Genomic DNA, 18,298 nt, shown 5'->3' on the forward strand with positions numbered 1-18,298 from the left:
GGTACTTATTTTATACAAAATAAAAAGCAGGGCTATAAATAGTAATAAATTGCTCTAATCCTTTATAATAACTGTTTAACATTCTGCTTATATTTTTCAGTCTTCTTTCCCAGGCATGTATACTTTCATACATAATTGAAATTATTGTGTGCATATAATTTTTATATTCTGTTTTTTAAAAAAAACACCTAAATGCTGTAACTTGAACTATTAAACAAGAAAAACAATGAACAGATGTAGGTTGATAATATTATTTAGGGAGCTCTACTAACACCTGGAGAGGGTGTGAGGCATGTGGAATGCCAGAACTCCAAGTAGGAAAACAGCCAGAGACCCAAGCAAGATATTCCATCAAGGAAATAAAAATGGTTAATTAATCATAAAAGATAACCAGTCTCATTATGACAGCAAAGGATATAATTTTCACTGATCATATTAGCAAAGATTTTTTGATGGTCCTCTTATTTGTTGGCCAATGAGTGAGGTTGCTCAGTTGTGTCTGACTCTTTGCGACCCCACAGACTGTATGTAGCCCACCAGGCTCCTCTATCTATGGGATTTTCCAGGCAAGAGTACTGGAGTGGGTTGCCATTGGCCAGGATATATGTAAATTGATGTAAATATTCTGGAAAGCAGTTTGACAGCATATATCAGGGGCTATATATTTGTTTATTAATTATATTTTCTCCCTGGCGAATTATCTATCATCTGGTGGATTAATTTTTTTAATTGAGTTATATTGAGTTTTTAAAATAATCAAGATAACAACTTATTCGGTTTATAGATCCATTCTCACAATCTGTTGCTTGCTTTATCTTCTTTTAAGCATCCAGGTTTGTTATCCTTTGTAGTTCTTTATGGCTCCTACGTTGAAAGAGTCATCCTCAATTAAGGGGCTGTATAAATGTTAAAGTCTGTTTACTTCTGATATTTTGATTTGATTTCAAAAAATATTTAAAATGTAAAAAAAAAAGAGTTTTATTTTCTTAGGTTAAGAGTCTTTCTCCTATTTTCCCACAATTGTTCATTGGCTATTCTGACATCAGTTATCAACCCTTTTCTTCCCTAATTTATGTGAGGCCTCATTTAGCACTTATTAGATTATGACAGAGATCAAATTGCCAACATCTATTGGATCATCGAAAAAGCAAGAGAGTTCCAGGAAAACTATTTCTGCTTTATTGACTATGCCAAAGGCTTTGACTGTGTGGATCACAATAAACTGTGGAAAATTCTGAAAGAGATGGGAATACAGGACCACCTGACCTGCCTCTTGAGAAATCTGTATGCAGGTCAGGAAGCAACAGTTAGAACTGGACATGGAACAACAGACTGACTCCAAACTGGGAAAGGAGTACATCAAGGCTGTATGTTGTCACCCTGCTTATTTAACTTCTATGCAGAGTACCTCATGAGAAACGCTGGGCTGGAGGAAGCCCAAGCTGGAATCAAGATTGCTGGGAGAAATATCAATAACCTCAGATATGCAGATGACACCACCCTTATGGCAGAAAGTGAAGAAGAACTAAAGAGCCTCTTGATGAAAGTGAAAGAGGAGAGTGGAAAAGTTCGCTTAAAGCTCAACATTCAGAAAACTAAGATCATGGCATCTGGTCCCATCACTTCATGGCAAATAGATGGGGAAACAGTGGCTGACTTTATTTTTCTGGGCTCCAAAATCACTACAGATGGTAATTGCAGCCATGAAATTAAAAGACGCTTTTTCCTTGGAAGGAGAGTTATGATCAACCTAGACAGCATATTAAAAAGCAGAGACATTACTTTGCCAACAAAGGTTCATCTAGTCAAGGCTACAGTTTTTCCAGTAGTCAAGTATGGATGTGAAAGTTGGACTATAAAGAAATCTGAGTGCCAGAATGATGCTTTTGAACTGTGGAGTTGGAGAAGACTCTTGAGAGTCCCTGGGACTGCAAGGAGATCCAACCAGTCCATCCTCAAGAAAATCAGTCCTGCGTGTTCATTGGAAGGACTGATGAAGCTGAAACTCCAATACTTTGGCCACCTGATGCGAAGAGCTGACTCATTTGAAAAGACCCTGATGCTGGGTAAGATTGAGGGCCAGAGGAGAAGGGGACAACAGAGAATGAAATGGTTGGATGGCATCACCGACTCGATGGGACATGAATTTGGGTAAACTCCGGGAGTTGGTGATGGACAGGGAGGCCTGGCGTGCTGTGATCCATGGGGTCGCAAAGAGTCGGACATGACTGAACGACTGAACTGAACTGAACTGAATTTAGGGGCTGTATTTTCTGGACTGTAGGTTTTCTTTATATGATCTCTTTTCCTATTACCCTCTGTTTTAATCCCTGCAACCTTATAAAACTGTTTATCTCCCTACTTTCTTCTCTTTTAGAGAGTCTTGCTTGCTTATTCCCTAGTTGAAATTTAAAACCATTTCATCAAGTTAAAAAAAAAAAACTTTTTGGGATTTGGGTCAGAACTGCATTAAACAATCTATAATTTAACTTCTTAAAAAAAATCACCATTATTACAGTATTTTGACTTGTTGTCAATGAATGTTATATATCTTCAGTGTACAAACCCATTTTTAAAAATATATTTGTGAACTTTCCCACTTTTTTTAATATTGGTCAGATGCATTTTCCATTATGATTAGCTCTATGTTTTGTTTTATTTAAAATTTTTATTTTTATGTATTTTTGAGCTCTATATTTTATATTATATTGCTGTTTGAAATAGGATCCTTGAAACTATATTTATTGTAGGCATATAGGGATATTATTGAACTTTGCATGTTTAGTTTGATTAACCACTTTGCTGAGATCTTTTTAATTTGTGTACCTTGTCAGACGACTGCTTTGTTGAGGTTATGCAGTCATTTCATATATACATAATCATCATTTTATCTGTTTCTGATGTTTATGCTTTCTATTTCTTTGGCCAGAATGTCTATGACCATATTTAGGGATACTGATGATGGAAGACATCCTTATTTTGCTCTTGGTTTTAAAGGGAAAGCTTCTGATACTTTCCTTGATGTTGTTCCTAGCAGGTCTGAGATCTATTGATTTTATCCACAGGGGCTCTTATGATTTATAACCACAACAAGAAACCTTTCTGGACCTTTGAGCATCTGGCACAAAGCAATAGGGGGCTCATTGTTTGGAAGGTTTGCTTTTTCTAGAATCCTCAACTTGCCCCAAATTTCAAGCCTGCAGGGCTGATCCAGTCCTCAATCTCTTTTTACTGGAAGTCTGACCTCTGGGCATTCATCCCTCCCCGTAAGACTTTGCACTCTCTTCTGCAAACCCCATCTTGCTGATCTAAGAGCAGGTTCCTGACATTGGACAGCAGCTGGGCTGGAGTCACCTAGCTTAGCCCTGGACCAGAGGAAACAGTAAAGACACTTTTTTTTTGACTGAGCCTCGAGGTTTGCGGGATCTCAGTTCCTTGACCAGGAGTTGAACCTGGGCCCCCTGCAGTGAAAGTGCAGACTCTCAACCACTGGACCGCCAGGGGAGTCTCTGAAGACACTTCTTAATGGGATGCCCTACCTCTCTGGTTCCTCAGTCTTTTGGATTTTTGCCCTTACCCCCATCTGTCCCCTTTCTTTCCTCAGACCAGCTCAGTGAGGTCACCAGTAACTCTGTCCTGCCGCTGAGCCTGGTCCACCTCTGCTGGTAACATTCTCTGGGGGTCTTCCTACTCCACTGGGAAAGTAGATGCAAAAGGAGGTTAATACAGTAACGGGTGAAGAGGTCTTTTTCATACCATGTAAGACTCAGGGACTGGAGCTTAGGGTTGTCAGGGAAGGCTTCGTGGAGGAGGTGACATTTGAGCTGCTATTAGAGGCAGATAAGGATGAAGGGCTTTGGTTTTGATTATTTCTATAGACTTTGCATTCTTGCTGCTGTTCAGAATAGGGTCTGTTTCTTTCTTCTTTCCCCCTTCCCTCCCTCCCTTCCTTTCTTCCTATCTTCTCTTTAGCATACTTTAAAATATTTAAAATACAAATTAAAAAATTTTTTATTGGAGTATAGTTGATTTATAATATTGTCTTAGTTTCTGCTGTACTGCAAAGTGAGTCAGTTATGCATGAACATATATCCACTCTTTTTTGGATTATTTCCCCATATACGCCCTTACAGAGTACTGAGTAGAATTCCCTGTGCTATGAAGTAGGTCCTTATTAATTATCTCTTTTACAAATAGTAGTGTGTATATGTTAATCCCAATCTCAATTTATCCCTCTTCGTGCCCCTCACCCCGTAACCGTAAGTTTTTTTTCTACATCTGTGACTCTATTTCTGTTTTGAAAATAAGTTTATTTGTACCATTTTTTTAGATTCCACATATAAGTGATATCATACTCTTATATAACTGAGAAAGATTTGTTCTCTGTCTGACTTTCTTCACAGAATAGGATCTTTAAAAGCTATATTTTATTGTTGGCATATAGGAATGTTATTGAACTTTGTGTATTAATTTTGGAACAAGCTTCAAAGGCTTAGAGGCCTGGGGAAGCCTGGCCTCTTGAGGGAAAAGACCACAGTTTGCTGAGAGATGGATCAGTGCCGTCTGAGGCAGTGAGTGCTCCTGGCAGGGGCAGTCACCAGCAATGAGGGCATCCAGAACGACTTCTAGGAGAGGTGGGATGGGACCTGGCCTTGCAGCATGGACAGGTGTGGGTAGGATGCGAAGGGGAGGGAAGCAACATTTGTAGTAGCCCCAATGTTTACCTGCTAGGCACTTGGTTAGTATATTGAGTACTTTATTAAAATATAATTTTATTTATTTTTGGCTGTGCTGGGTCTTCACTGCTTCAAAGGCTTTTCTCTAGTTGCGGTGAGTGGGGTCTACTCTCCAGGTGCAGTGCACAGGCCTCTCTGTGGCGCTTCTCTTGTTGCTGAGCGCAGGCTCTAAGGTGCACCAGCTCCAGTAGTTGTGGCATGTGGGCTCGGTAGTTACAGCTCCCGGGCTCTCGAGTACAGTCTCGAGTTGCGGTGCACGGGCTTAGTTGCTCTGTGGCAGGTGGGATCTTCTCAGGTCAGGGATGGAACTTGTGTCTCTTGCTTTGGCAGATGAATTCTTTACCACTGAGCCACCAGGAAAGCCCCACTGAGTACTTTTTATTATATTTACTTTTCCTGACAGCTTACTAGGTAGACAATGATGCTCCCATTTTAAAGATGAGAAAACTGAGGCTCAGCAAAGATAAGTGACTTAGATGAGCTGGATAGATAATTTCTGAGCCTCCGTGCTTTCAGTGTCTCTCTGCTGCCATATATATGAACCAGCTTTATTGAGATATAATTCACATACCATATAGTCCATCCATTTAAGGTGTACAGTTCAGTGGTTTGAGTATGTTCAATGTGCAGCTATCACCACATTCAACTGTAGAACATTTGCATTACCCCTGCAAAGAAACCCCTCACCCCTCAGTACCCCCAGCCCTGGGTAACCAATAATCTACATCCTGTCTTTTCTTTTTTTCTTTTACATCCTGTCTTTACATTTGCCTATTCTGGACCTTTCATGTAAATGGCCTCATCTAGCATATTGTCCTGGTGATTGGCTTCTTTCACTTACCATAGTGTTTTTAAGGCCCGTCTAATCCTCCTGCCAACCAGGAGATGCGGGTTCAACCCCTGGATCAGGAATATCCCTGGAGAAGGAAATGGCAACCTTTCCCTTGCCTGGGAAATCCCATGGACAGAGGAGCCTGGTGAGCTACATTCCATGGGGTCGCAGAGAGTCAGATATGACTTAGTGACTAAACAACAGCAGCATTTTGTAGTATATATTGGTATTTTATTCCTTTCTGTTGCCAAACAAAATGAATATACCACATTTTATCTATTCATCTGTGGATGGACACATGAGCTGTTTCCATTTTTTGGCTATTATGAATAATGCAGCAGATGAGATGGTTAGATAGTATCACTGACTCAATGGACATGAGTTTCAGCACACTGTTAGTGAAGGACGGGTGAGCCTAGTGTGATGCAGTCCCTGGGGTTGCAAAGAGTCAGACCTGATTGAGCAACTGGACAATAACAACATGAGTAATGCTGCTGTGAACATGTGCACTGTTTTGTATGGACACGTGATTTCATCTTTCCCATATATACACCCAGGAGTGGAATTGCTGGGTCATGTGCTAACTAGGTTTAACCATTCAAAGAACTACCAGACTATTCTTCAGAGAGGCTTCCCTGCTGCCTCTTAGACAGACCTATTTTCAGAGTGACAGGACAGGGAAGAAGGTCAAACCACAAAGTCTGTGTGAATTACCTCTTTTTAAAGAAGTAGACTGTTATAAAGCACTCTGAAGACTGCGACTTCACTGTCGAGTCTGATGATCCCGGAGGGACTTGTGGGTCCTGCAGGGCCTCAGGCACACAGCCATGTGGCCTGGTCATCGGTGTGCTGGCAGAGCTCTGCCTTCTGCATTTTGGCTAGCAGGCCGTGCTATTAGAGATTGTGCTAGAATCACCCCTAAGTTCAGGGAGCTAGATGGGGACAAGTGTGGTGAATGGTAATGAAGGCTCTTGGAGGAGTGAGGACAAGGTCTTGAGCCTGGCACAGGGAAGATGGGTGGGGAAAAGGGAGGCAGTAGGAGAGACAGGGTCAGGTTCTTTGGGGTTGGGGGCAAGTCCATGGTCAACTGTGGCTGCTAACTCTGGTCTTTGTCCTTTGATTGCAGACCTGGCCGAGTGCAAGCTGGTTTCCTTCCCCATCGGCATCTACAAGGTCCTGCGAAATGTCACCGACCAGATTCACCTCATCACACTGGCCAACAACGAGCTCAAGTCCCTCACCAGCAAGTTCATGACCACGTTCTGTCAGCTCCGAGGTAGGCCGGGAGGGCATTCTGGCTCTCACCCTGAAGGCTCCGACCCTCTCTGGGGACTGTCACCAGGGCTGGTGCCCTGGTCAGCTAGTCTCAGGAAAGAATTCCCAAGGAGGGCCTTGAAGGGTGTCCTCCCTGCAGCCTGGATATCTCCCCTACCTCTAGCTGGCTGTCAGTCAGATTGACTCATGGTTAAGGCCGTGGGTCCTGGAGTGATTGTTTTGTTTTGAATAGAACAGCAGGGTATCTGGGGTCTTGCAGCTCTGGAGTAGTCTTTTCTTGGTAGACTTGTTAGCAAGCCCCCTTCTGCACCCCACCAATCTAGCGCTGTTTTCAGCTCAGGAGTGACATGTCAGGGATGTTGTTTTCTCTGCTGTGCCAATGCAGAGCAAGTGGACTTGGGTGCTTGGCAGAGACGGGCAGGAGGCTGACAGGTGGGCGTTGTAGATGCATATGAAATTTCTCCTCCGGATGGAGGAGCAGGATGCAGTGGCCACTGCGTGGCCACTCCCCACTCCTTTATCCTTCTGCGAGTCCCTCATCCTTCCACAGGAGTTCACTGCTGCTCAGCCCAGTGACCTGTGGGGTGGAGCTGCAGCCTGGGTGCTTGGTGTGTGTTTATGAAATGGTGGGGTGGGAGGGAGAGTTGGGAAGGGCACAGGAGAGGTAATTCCTGCCTTCTGGAATTCTCTGTCTGATAAGGGCATGAAAGGGGTCTTAGAGTCTGTTTAGAGAAACCAGTATGTAAAATGCTGCTGATGGAATCTGAGGGACCTGAACAGCCTATTTCCTGCAGCTTCCCAGAGGAGATGTGGACTCTGGTGGAGCCCAGAAAGGAGAGGGAACTGTGAATTGGCAAACCTGGGCCAGGGATAGGAAGCTTCTTGGACAGTGGCTTGGGAGAAAGCTACAGGCGGGACCTAGACTGGGTGCAGACACAAGGGCCAGGAGGAGGGATTGATCTGTGTGGTCGTTTCTGACTGAAGCTCACAAAGCTCTTTGCATTTGTGCCTAAAATGTTAAAAGTGCTTATGATGGAGGATGAGTCAAGGAATCCCAGGGCAAGACATGTTTTCCCGGGGGCATCTGTGAATGGTTTTCACCAGGACCATTTTACCATCCTTCCTTTTCTTGTGCCTGCTTCTTTACACAAGTGAGATGGGTCCTCCCAGCCAGTGGGGCCCTTGGACCAGCAGTTCTCAGCCTGAAATTAGAATTAGGCTGAAATTAGAATCAATTTGCCGCAGCTTTACCCCAAGACCCATTGAATCAGAATGTCTGGGTGTGGGTCTGGGTGTAGCCATCTGTTAAAATCTAAATCAATTGTTCTAAAGTGCTGGCAGCTAAAATTGAGACCATAGTTTAGGAGTTATAAATGCAAATGCCGAAGAGACTAGCATGAAGTTATGAGTGACTCAGATTGGTAATGATAAGGAGTGGTGGGGGCTGTGGCCAACTGGTACCTGCCCTGCTCAACTTCTGCCAGATGTGCCATGGAATTGTTCTTATTTTCCCATCTTCTATTTTTTGGCCACATCGTGCAGCATGTGGGAACTTAGCTCCCCAACTGGGGATCAAACCTGTGCCCCCTGCAGTGAAAGTGTGGAGTCTTAACCACTGAACCATCAGGAAAGTCCCTGGGATTATTTTATTCAATTGAAGCTAGAAAGGTGGATCTTTATGTGAAATTTATCCATTTTCACTTTAATGTGGAAGCCAATAAAACACATCTTGCAAGTTAGACTTAGCCTGTGGGCCACCAGTTGAGAGAATCTCCCATAAAATATTAGCGCTGTTTCTGCCATCTCATCTCACAGTGGAAAAGGAAGGTCAGGGAAAGAAGCGATGTGGCCAGGGTGTTCTAGCAGGACACTCATGTCACCCACTCCGCAGCCGGGATTGCCTTTCCAGACCACCTGCATTAGTTAGCTCAAGGGCCTCCTGGAGAGGACTTGACATTTGGCAGCACCTTGTGGAATGAGTGAGCAGGCCCCTTCCAGGGGACACAGGAGCAAGTACCAGAGAAATACATTTAGGGTACCTATATTTATGCCTCAGTCGTGAAAATATACTTACCATGATACCCTTCCATCAGTCAGTCATGAAAATATACTTATCATGACAGCCTTCCATCGGAGGTCTGTAGAAGGATGCTGTTTGCCCTCCCTCCTGTGCCCTGGTACTCCTGCCTCCCCTATACTACCTTGGATTACAAAGAGAAGGCCCTGGTGTGCCCAGTGATTGGATTTCACAGAGGCAGCAATGGACCCAGGGAGGGTGACCAGGAATAGAGGGGCTGGAGTGGAGAGACTCACCTGGCTCCCACAGTGATGGCTCTGGGTCCCAACCTTTATTCTGGTTTCTCCTTCAGATAGAAAAACCTTTTCCTTTCAAGTGTGATGAGGAGGCTTGAATAGGCGTTGCTGAGCTCCTTACCGCCTGCTGGCATCCTCTTGTGGGTCCTTGACAGAGAAAGTTGGCTGCCTCAGTGTTGGGGAGAGAGTGGCCTGCTTACTCCCCGCCTGTGCCTGGCAAGTGGTCTCCCGTGGGTACCCTGGACACTTTCGTTTGCTGGAGTCATGGCCTGTTTGAAGTTGGATGGTCTTTTTTTCACTTTATTTTTTTATTTTTTAGCCACATCATGCAGCATGCAGGATCTTAGTTCCCCAATCAGGGATCCAACTTGTGCCCCGTCTTCTGCCCTCTGCAGTGGAAGTGCTAGGTCCTAACCACTGGGCCACCAGGGTCGTCTTTATTGGTTACATCCCCTTGACATCTTTCACCCAACTTATAGTAGGAAAAAGCAAGATCTGAGATGGACAATGGCACAGACTGTATCTGTCCCAAGGGCAAGTAGGCTCTGCCGAGAGCGGGTCCCTATGTCTGCCTGTGGCTCCTCTGGCCCGTCTCTTCCTCCCATGTTCCCATCTCTCCACTTCCTCCCAATGCAGGTCATTCAAGTGTTTTTATTGAGTGTATCCTGAGTCTGCCAGGCCAGAGGTGTCCAAGATACACCTGCAGAAATAGACAAAGACCATCCAAATGAGAACCAGCAGAGGCGTTTCATTCAGAGCTTGCTCTAGCCAAGGATTCAGCCACTGTCACTTGCATTTAGCAGGGAGTCAAAGGCAGACAGAGGAATAGGAAGGCTTTATAGTGGATGAAAGGGAGAAGGCCTCAGGTATGCCTGAAGGCAGGCTGGGAGCCCGGGGAACCTGGAGGCAGGCGGGCCAGCTGGCTGCAGGGCGTCCTATGTGATTGCTTAGGATGTACTTCTGGCTGTCTCCAGTTGGTCCTGTGTGGGATATTGGGATAAACATTAGGGAAACTCAGTTAGTAATCAAGTTCTGGCCATTTGAGGCCAACTGTTACAGAGGATGTTATTTGGCTTCCTGGATAGTTGATGGAGATGGTAGTCTGACTGCCTACAAGTCTGACTTAACAGAAGGCTAGCTTCCTAGGTGGTTGCTTTACTAACAGGATGATTTCCTGGACAGGATGCTGCAGGTTATGGGTTGCAGACCTGTTTTTATACTTGGTCTGGCCATTGTCTGTGTGTATATTCAGTCTCACAGCCTGCTTTTCAGCTCAATTCACTGGCTTCTCCTGAGCACCTGTTCTGGGCCTGGCAAGGGCATGAACAAGTGACTAATAACACTGGACCCAAATTCACTGGGCACTTAGCATCCCCAGCTCCACACTGAGGGTTTTACATGTGTCATCTCATTTCACTGTCATGGTGTTGCAGGAAGGGGGACCCCTTCCAGGGTCCGAAACTAGGCTCTTGTCTAACCCTCAGAAATGAATTGTCCAAGGAGACACATGTGCTGACAAAGCAAGAGATGTTATTGGGAAAGGGCCCCCCGGGTGGAGAGCAGGAGGGTAAGGGAACCCAGGAGAACAGCTCTGCCCCGTGGCTGGCAGTCTTATGGTGATGGGATTAGTTTCCGGGTTGTCTTTAGCCAATCATTCTGACTGAGAGTCCTTCCTGGTGGTGCACGCCTTGTTCAGCCAAGATGGACGCCAGAGAGAAGGATTCTGGGAGGTGGTCGGACAGGTGGTGTCTCATTTTGACCTTTCCTGAACTCTTCCAGTTGGTGGTGGCTTATTAGTTCCGTGTTCCTTACCAGGACCTCCTGTTGTAAAAACAACTCATGCATATGGTTACTATGGTGCCTGGCCAGGGTGGGCAGTTTCAGTCAGTGTGCTTCCCCTAACAATAGCAGCGACACTTGGGAAGGATAAGAAAACCAAGAGCTAGATCCGGTCCTTGAGGAGCTCACAGTCTCCCAAGGAGGCAGGTGTTTAAGCACAGAACCACATCATAATGTGAGGGGATGTTTACTCCAAGTTTGGAGCCTCTGGGAAGTCAGTACGCCTATTATCTTTGTTTTCCATGAGGAAACTGAGGCACAGAGAGCTTAAGGAACTTGCCCGAGGTCACACAGTGAGAGGATGGGGTCAGGACTGTGGGTCCAGATCCAGAGCTCCTTAATAAACTACTGACGGGAGTAAGTGTCTGCACAGTTTTGCAACTTGCCGCTTTTACTTGGCGATAGATTTTAGGAACTGGTTAATGTCGGTACAGTGAGACCCACATTGTCCTTTTCATGGGGGTGGGACGATTAACACTTCAGTTTAGTCTGTCCCAGATTCGTCAGTTAGAAGAGTTTTCTCCCCCTTCTTTCTGTCTACCCAAGAAGTAGATGTGGCTTTCAGAAACTTCACTCCTTTCCCCTCTGTCCCCCACAGGCAGCAACTGTCTCTGTGCAAAGCATCTTCAGTGCTGAGTATGGGCCATTTGAAGAACAATCATTGTCCCACCCAACCCGCTGACTCTGCCCTGCAGGAGGGCCCTTGCAGGCAGAACAGTAATTGCTCAGTGTTGCAGGGTCCCAGCAGCCAAGGTGCTGATTGATCCTCAGTGGGCAGGTATTTTTGGAGCTGGCACATTCCTTTACCACCAGACTGAGTAATTACTACAGGCTGGCCACATCTGTCCCTTAATGGAATCGGCAGGGTTTGTCTCTTGCCTGGGGTTAGTCTGAGGCCCCTGAATCAGCCCTGACAATTGTCCAAGATAAAGATGATGCAGAAATAATAAGAGGAGCTTGTGGGAAGGAGAGATCCATCTAGCTGACACCAGAAACCACAGTTCAGAAGAGATAGTAAATAAGTGAATGTCAGGCCTGTCTGCTCTCAGGCGGGGGACAGTCTGGGGAGTGGGATAGAGGACGTTCTCCCAGAGCCCCTGTCTGTCCTGAGAGCCCAGGTTGTTTGACTCTGAACCCTGGCACAAGACAGCAGGAAGAAATATGTGGAGCTCCTTGAATATAGCTCCCTGGGCCAAAAGGGTATTGAGACCCTGGGCATAATTGTGAAAGTCTGATTGATTTTCCTGGAAGCCATGTGTCCCAGCTGCAACCACCTTCTCTTCTTTTATCTTTTGATTCTCGCCTTTAATGTTAGCTTTTAATTTTTTTTCCCCACAAAAAGCTCAATAATCCAGTAATTAAGTCTTGTGGATCTCATATCCCTCTAACAGAAAACAGTTCCATTTATTGAGTGCTTTTACTTTTCAGAGATTATCCTTTTCATTTTCAAGTATGGGACCGAGCATGCAGTAGGTGCTTAATAAATATCTATGTTTTGCCACACATCCTGCTTTTCACAAGACTCACAACTCATTCTCACAGCCATGCTGTGAATGGGCAGGGAGGACCTTCTCATGGAGGCTGTTCAGGGAGAGGATGGGCCTAAGGACACGTGATGAGTTAGGTCAGTACTAGGTCCTCTTGGTTTTTATCCCATCATTCATTCACCACTAAATTAGCAGAGACTTGCTGAGGATCTACTCTGAGGACAGGTGCAGCAGGAATTAGGCACGCAAAACTGGAAAAAGAAGGTCCACTTTTCTTGGGGAAGCTGGCTGGGGTTTGCATCCTAGTTTGGGGGTTGGGAGAGGAGAGTCAGATTAGCTAGGGGAGAGGTTGGGGTTCTGTGTGACCTTGAACAAGTTATTTCATCTCTCTGTAAATTGGAGGTAACAGATTATAGTACAATGAAAATAATGATTGTGTGTAAACCCCAGAAAACAAGTGCCTGGAGCAGAGTGCTACTCCTTAGATGTTAGCCATCGTGATTCCTTTTTGTTTCAAGCCCCATATCCTGAAACGTTGGGTATCTGGCATAAGAGCTCTTGCCTGGAACCCCCTCCCCCATCCAATCCCAGCACTTCAATGCTTTGTTAACCCAGCCGGAGCCTGACTCACTGGCTTGGGTTCACATTGCCTTTCTAGTGCAGATCTGGGCCCCCTTTGAAGATCAGTAATGGAAAACTTTCCCTTCCTTCCCAGTTTCAGCACAGCCCCTCTGATTACCCTAATGCAACCAAGGAGCTGAACGCCAAGGGTGCAAACCCTGCTTTCCAGCCACAATTCTCTCTGCGCCTTTTGCTTTTCAATGATGCTTCTGAGCTGGTGGGGAGGCTGCCTTTCAGGCAGCCTCAGCTCCTCCTTGCAGCTGAGCATCGCCTTAGAGCTTGGAGCTGAAAAAAAGGCTGGACTTCAGAGAGCAACCTTCCCTGGGGAACAAGAAGCTGGGCAGGGGTGTGATTTTGTAGCCCCAAGTCTCAATCTTGACGGCAGTGATCTCTAGAGGAGTTTACACCAAGCGATGATTTGGAAAGCTGCCTTGGCTTTATTGAGTAAAAAAGCAGGAATCAAAAGAGTACATAGTCTATGATTCCATTTTTAAAAAATATTTATTTGGGTGCACCGGGTCTTAGTTGAGGCATATGGGATCTTTAGCTGTGGCATGGGAACTCTTAGTTACGGTATGTGGGATCTAGTTCCCTGACCAAAGATTGAACCTGGGCCACCTGCATTAGGAGCATGGAGTCTTAGCCACTGGACCACCAGCGAAGTCCTCCTCCATTTGTTTTTAAAAAATAGTATCCATCCATCCATCTATCTATTAGTATGTACGTAGAAAAATACAGACTAGAGACAACCAGACAACTGTGGTTCTAGGGTTGGAAACAGGATTTTCATTTTCCATGTTCCATATTTTGTGATGTCTCTATTTTTACAATGAGCACTCATTGCTTTTTATCAGTAGAAGATGCATTTAAAGTGAAACAAACTGTATCGGTTATGATAGGCCAGTTTTGGATTAAAGTGAGTGTAAAAGTCACCCAGTTTTGTCTGACTCTTTGCAACCCCATAGACTGTAGCCTGCCAGGCTCCTCTGTCTGTGAAATTCTCCAGGCAAGTATTCTGGAGTGGGTTGCCATTCCCTTCTCCAGGGCATCTTCCCAACCCAGGGATCAAACCGGGGTCTCCTGCATTGCAGGTGGATTCTTTACCATCTGAGCTACCAGGGAAGCCTTAGTTTTGCATTAGGAACAAATAATTTTAAATCTCAATGGCTTCAAACAACAAAAGTTTGTATTTACAGTTGGGATAGCATTGACTGTCTGTGATGGTTATCGGCACTGTTCACACAACTGAGTGCTAGGCGACTTGCTGCCTGCAGTGGTGATGGAGGACTAGACCTGAATTTTCTTGAGAAGATAAGTCAGCACAAATATGGCCCAGGAGGGCTGTGCACAGAGTGGGGAAAATAATAAAACAGTGACAACAATAATTTCCCTTGATGATAGTAAATTTCAGCAAGAACATCTAACTTTAAGTAGTGCATCTTTCTGAAGCTTCTCCTGGATAAACCAGCTGCAAGCGTTGTCCATGGTAGCTAGCCAAGCGACCCTGTGTGTGTGTCAGGAGGGTGTGGAGAGTCAGTAAGTGGCATGACTACAATTGCAGAACCTAGAACCACACTGGCCTCAGGTCAGAACCTGGCTCTGCTGTTGCTAATGTCCTGATCTATATGATGCTATCCATTCTACGCCATTTCAGTGGGTCATCGTAAGGATTAAGTTGAGGTAAAACGTGGTAACGTTGAAAAGAGGGTACCGGCATGTAGTGAGTGTTCAAGATGGTTTGCTCTATTGATCATTATGTGATCGGTCCCCTTGTGCAGTCATGTCCCGACTCTGTCTGTTCCTCCCAAGAGGACCTGAGGTATCCAGAGGTGTCAGGAGGATCTATTGTACCTTTGGGATGGACCACCTAGTGAGAAAATAATCTGTAATTTGATAGGAGTGAGAGTTGCCCTTTTCTAGAATGGGGTTTGACCAGATGGAATCAAGCCAGAAAGCATGAGGAGAAAAAGAGCTTAGGAAGAACTTGCTGCTCAGAGTGGTTCTTGAGCAAACATTCCTGAAACAGGAATGCCTTGTTTGGCTTGGAGTTTTTTCTAAAATTTTTATTTACTTATTTTTATTATTTATTTTTGGCTGTGCTGGGTCATCTTTCCACGTACGGGCTTTCTCTAGTTGTGGCGAGTGGGGGCTACTCTCGGTGTGGTGCACGGGCTTCTCATTGTGGTGGCTTCTCTTGTTGCAGAGCATGGGCTCCAGGGCACTTGAGCTTCAGTAGTTGCGGCTCACGGGCTCCAGAGCACAGGCCCAGCAGTTGTGGTGCATGGGCTCAGTTGCCCCGAGGCACGTGGAATCTCCCCAGACAAGGAATTGAACCCGCGTTGGCAGGCGTATACCTAACCAAAGGACTACCAAGGAAGTCGTAGCTTGGGCTTTTTAATTAACCTCACTGATAAGGGAGCAGTCTTGACCTTCTGACACCTGGGTGTTGGGATGTGGAGAGTTGACGTTGGTTTGTAAAGCTTAGAAGAGCAAGCCTCCCACGGGTCTGTCAGGCTCTGAGCCTGAACAGAAAAGATCCCTGCCCTCCTGCTTCTCCCCCAGCCCTGAGAGGAGAGGACGTGATGATGCAAAAGCCTGGGGATGATGTTCATTGTAGCCACACATGATGGCAGGGAATTTAAAGAGCCTTTGAGTCATGAATGCAGCAAGACAGAGATGTGGAGAAAAGCTATTGAACAGCAAAGAAACAGAGCTGGCAGGTCACGCTGTGCTTTCATTAAAACGCTGTCAGTCACATGAAAAGCTTTTCAGCTTCTCAACTGCGGAGATGCTCCCGGCTGATCCCAGGCACATCTCCCCAGCAGGACTCACAGACTGTGCTCTGCACGGAGGTGTCTCCAGCCTCCTTCAGAGGCTCTGCTCCCTGAAGGCCCCACTCAGCCCTGACCTGATATCAGTGCCTGGATGGACCCCTCCCCGACCCCACTTCCCTGAGGAAGTGAGCCTGTCATTCCATTCCTCCCTTCCTTCTCTTATCCGTGAATCTCAGGGGACATGGGGAACATCTGCCAGGTGTGTGCACCTTTGGGCAGGTTCTTTGACCTCTGTGATCCTCAGTGCTCTCATCCGTAAACTGGGAGATATTTGTGAGATTTCATGAACAACTAATACATTGCCTGGGACATAGCATCACTCGTTAAATATTCACACCTGTCTCCTGTCACCTTGGTCGTGTTTATCCCATGTTTGGTGACCAGTACCAGGGCATCCAGGCCCTTCCAATCCTGGCTTCTCTATCTTGGGCAAATTGCTTAACCTCTCTTAAGTCACCATTTCTGTTTCCATCAAATGGAACAGAGTAAGACAAATCTTGCAGAGCTGTTTTGAGGATCAAATGAGACAATAAGTGTCTGCTCCTGGCGGCATCTGGACTCATAATAAGTAACAGGAAAATGTAGCTCTTGTTACTGCTTCTTTAGTACCGCACTGGAGTCCAGCAAGATGATGTTGTATGACTTCTCGTGTGTTGTGTGAAGATCACCCCAGAGGACATTCCAGGGCAACCGGGGCCCAGACCCAGATGTGAGTGCTGGACCTGCAGATCCTTGGCCTGATCATAAAGGGCCTGGATTACCTGGGGGAGGAGGTCTTGCTGCTGCTGCTGCTAAGTCGCTTCAGTCATGTCCGACTCTGTGCGACCCCATAGACGGCAGCCCACCAGGCTCTGCCGCCTCTGGGATTCTCCAGGCAAGAACACTGGAGTGGGTTGCCACTTCCTTCTCCAATGCATGAAAGTGAAAAGTGAAAGTGAAGTCACTCAGTCATGTCCAACTCTTCGCGACTCCATGGACTACAGCCTACCAGGCTTCTCCATCCATGGGATTTTCCAGGCAAGAGTACTTGAGTGGGTTGCCATTGCCTTCTCCGGAGGAGGCCTTGGGGGTGTACTGAAGAGTTACAAGCTCAGAGCTGTGCTCATGAAGTGAAATAGGTCCCATTGTGCAGTGTTGATTGGAAAGGGGCTGGAGGCAAGAGTCCAGGGAGGAGGCTGCCAGAGTGGTCCAGGTGAGAGGGACTGGGGGGAACAAATTCAAGAGCCTGTTTGAGCTGCAGTAAGGAAAACCTGTCTGGTCATTCTGGATACCTCAGTGCAAGGATGCTGTCGCCCCTAAACCAACCTCAGGAAGGACCCCAGATGTGCCATCCTAAGCAGGGGTGAGAGCCTTGCTTTCCAAAGCCAAAAGCAGGGCGCCCAGCTGGAATGATGGGTGGCAGTGGTCAGGGTTACCCCTCCTTGTGCATGAATATGGAATGTACCCTTTGGAAGGACTTCCTTTGCATCTGGGTTTCCTCGCAGCCTTCCTGGCCCAGGCAGCCAGCAGTCACTGTGGGCTCTGGGTTGTTTCTGCTTCCCCCCTCCTTATTCTTCCTTCCCACCTGGCAGAACTCCACCTGGAAGGGAACTTCCTGCACCGCCTTCCCAATGAGGTCAGCACCCTGCAGCACCTCAAGGCCATTGATCTGTCCCGGAACCAGTTCCGCGACTTCCCTGAGCAGCTCACCACCCTGCCTGCACTGGAGAACATCAATCTGGAAGAGAATGAGATTGTGGGTGAGTGGACCCAGCCCGTGGCCCTGCCCCTCCTCTGTCTACAGAGCCTGCCCTGAGCTCCCTTGCCTGAGTTGAGGCTCACAGGGCCTTCTGGGGCACAAGGCATGGGGCTCTGGAGGCAGAGTTTCATAGACAAGAGTGCAAGGTTGGGCTGTCTGGTCTGAGTTTCCTGAGTACAGGGCATTGAGCCTAGAAAGGTAACTATTATGAGGTCCTGCTGCCTGCCAGGGGCCAGGCTGGATACTTACTTTCACCTGGCAGGTGGAAGGTCTTGGCTTTTCACACTGCGAGCCCTGAACTAGTTGGGCCATCTTGGACCTCAGGCTCTCCTTCTCTTGTCTCCATCTGCCAGCCTTGGCTGCCTTTACGACCCTTCAATTCAGACCTACGTGTTAACTCCTGCCTGAGTCCCTGGCTCTCCCTCCCTGGCTTCACAGGAGCTCTTTGCCATTATTAAGCAGGAACCCCTAGGCAAACATGTTCAGAACAGCCTCTCTGTGCCTTCCAGTACAAATATGCTCCCCCTCAGGGAAGCAGAAGTTCTCTCCCTCTGAGTCGGAGGTGTGCCTCCTGCAAACAGCAGACCCCAGCAAGCTGGGTTCCTCTGAGGTAGAAGAGGGGT

General features: G+C 46.5%; 1 protein-coding gene across 4 annotated transcripts in view; it reads left to right on the forward strand.

Moving 5' to 3' along the window:
* The window catches only part of LRRC20 (leucine rich repeat containing 20), a 74,638-nt gene that overhangs the window by 33,963 nt on the left and 22,377 nt on the right, over nt 1-18,298 (forward strand). For 3 of the 4 annotated variants that reach the window (XM_043476713.1, XM_043476712.1, XM_043476714.1), the window contains exons 3-4: nt 6,695-6,844; nt 17,509-17,676. In XM_043476713.1, the coding sequence (XP_043332648.1) occupies nt 6,695-6,844; nt 17,509-17,676 (318 nt within the window). The remainder of the gene's footprint in view (nt 1-6,694; nt 6,845-17,508; nt 17,677-18,298) is intronic. The other variant, XM_043476715.1, reaches the window with a different exon arrangement.

Source organism: Cervus canadensis, chromosome 8 (assembly GCF_019320065.1).
Source record: "Cervus canadensis isolate Bull #8, Minnesota chromosome 8, ASM1932006v1, whole genome shotgun sequence".
NCBI lineage: Eukaryota > Metazoa > Chordata > Mammalia > Artiodactyla > Cervidae > Cervus > Cervus canadensis.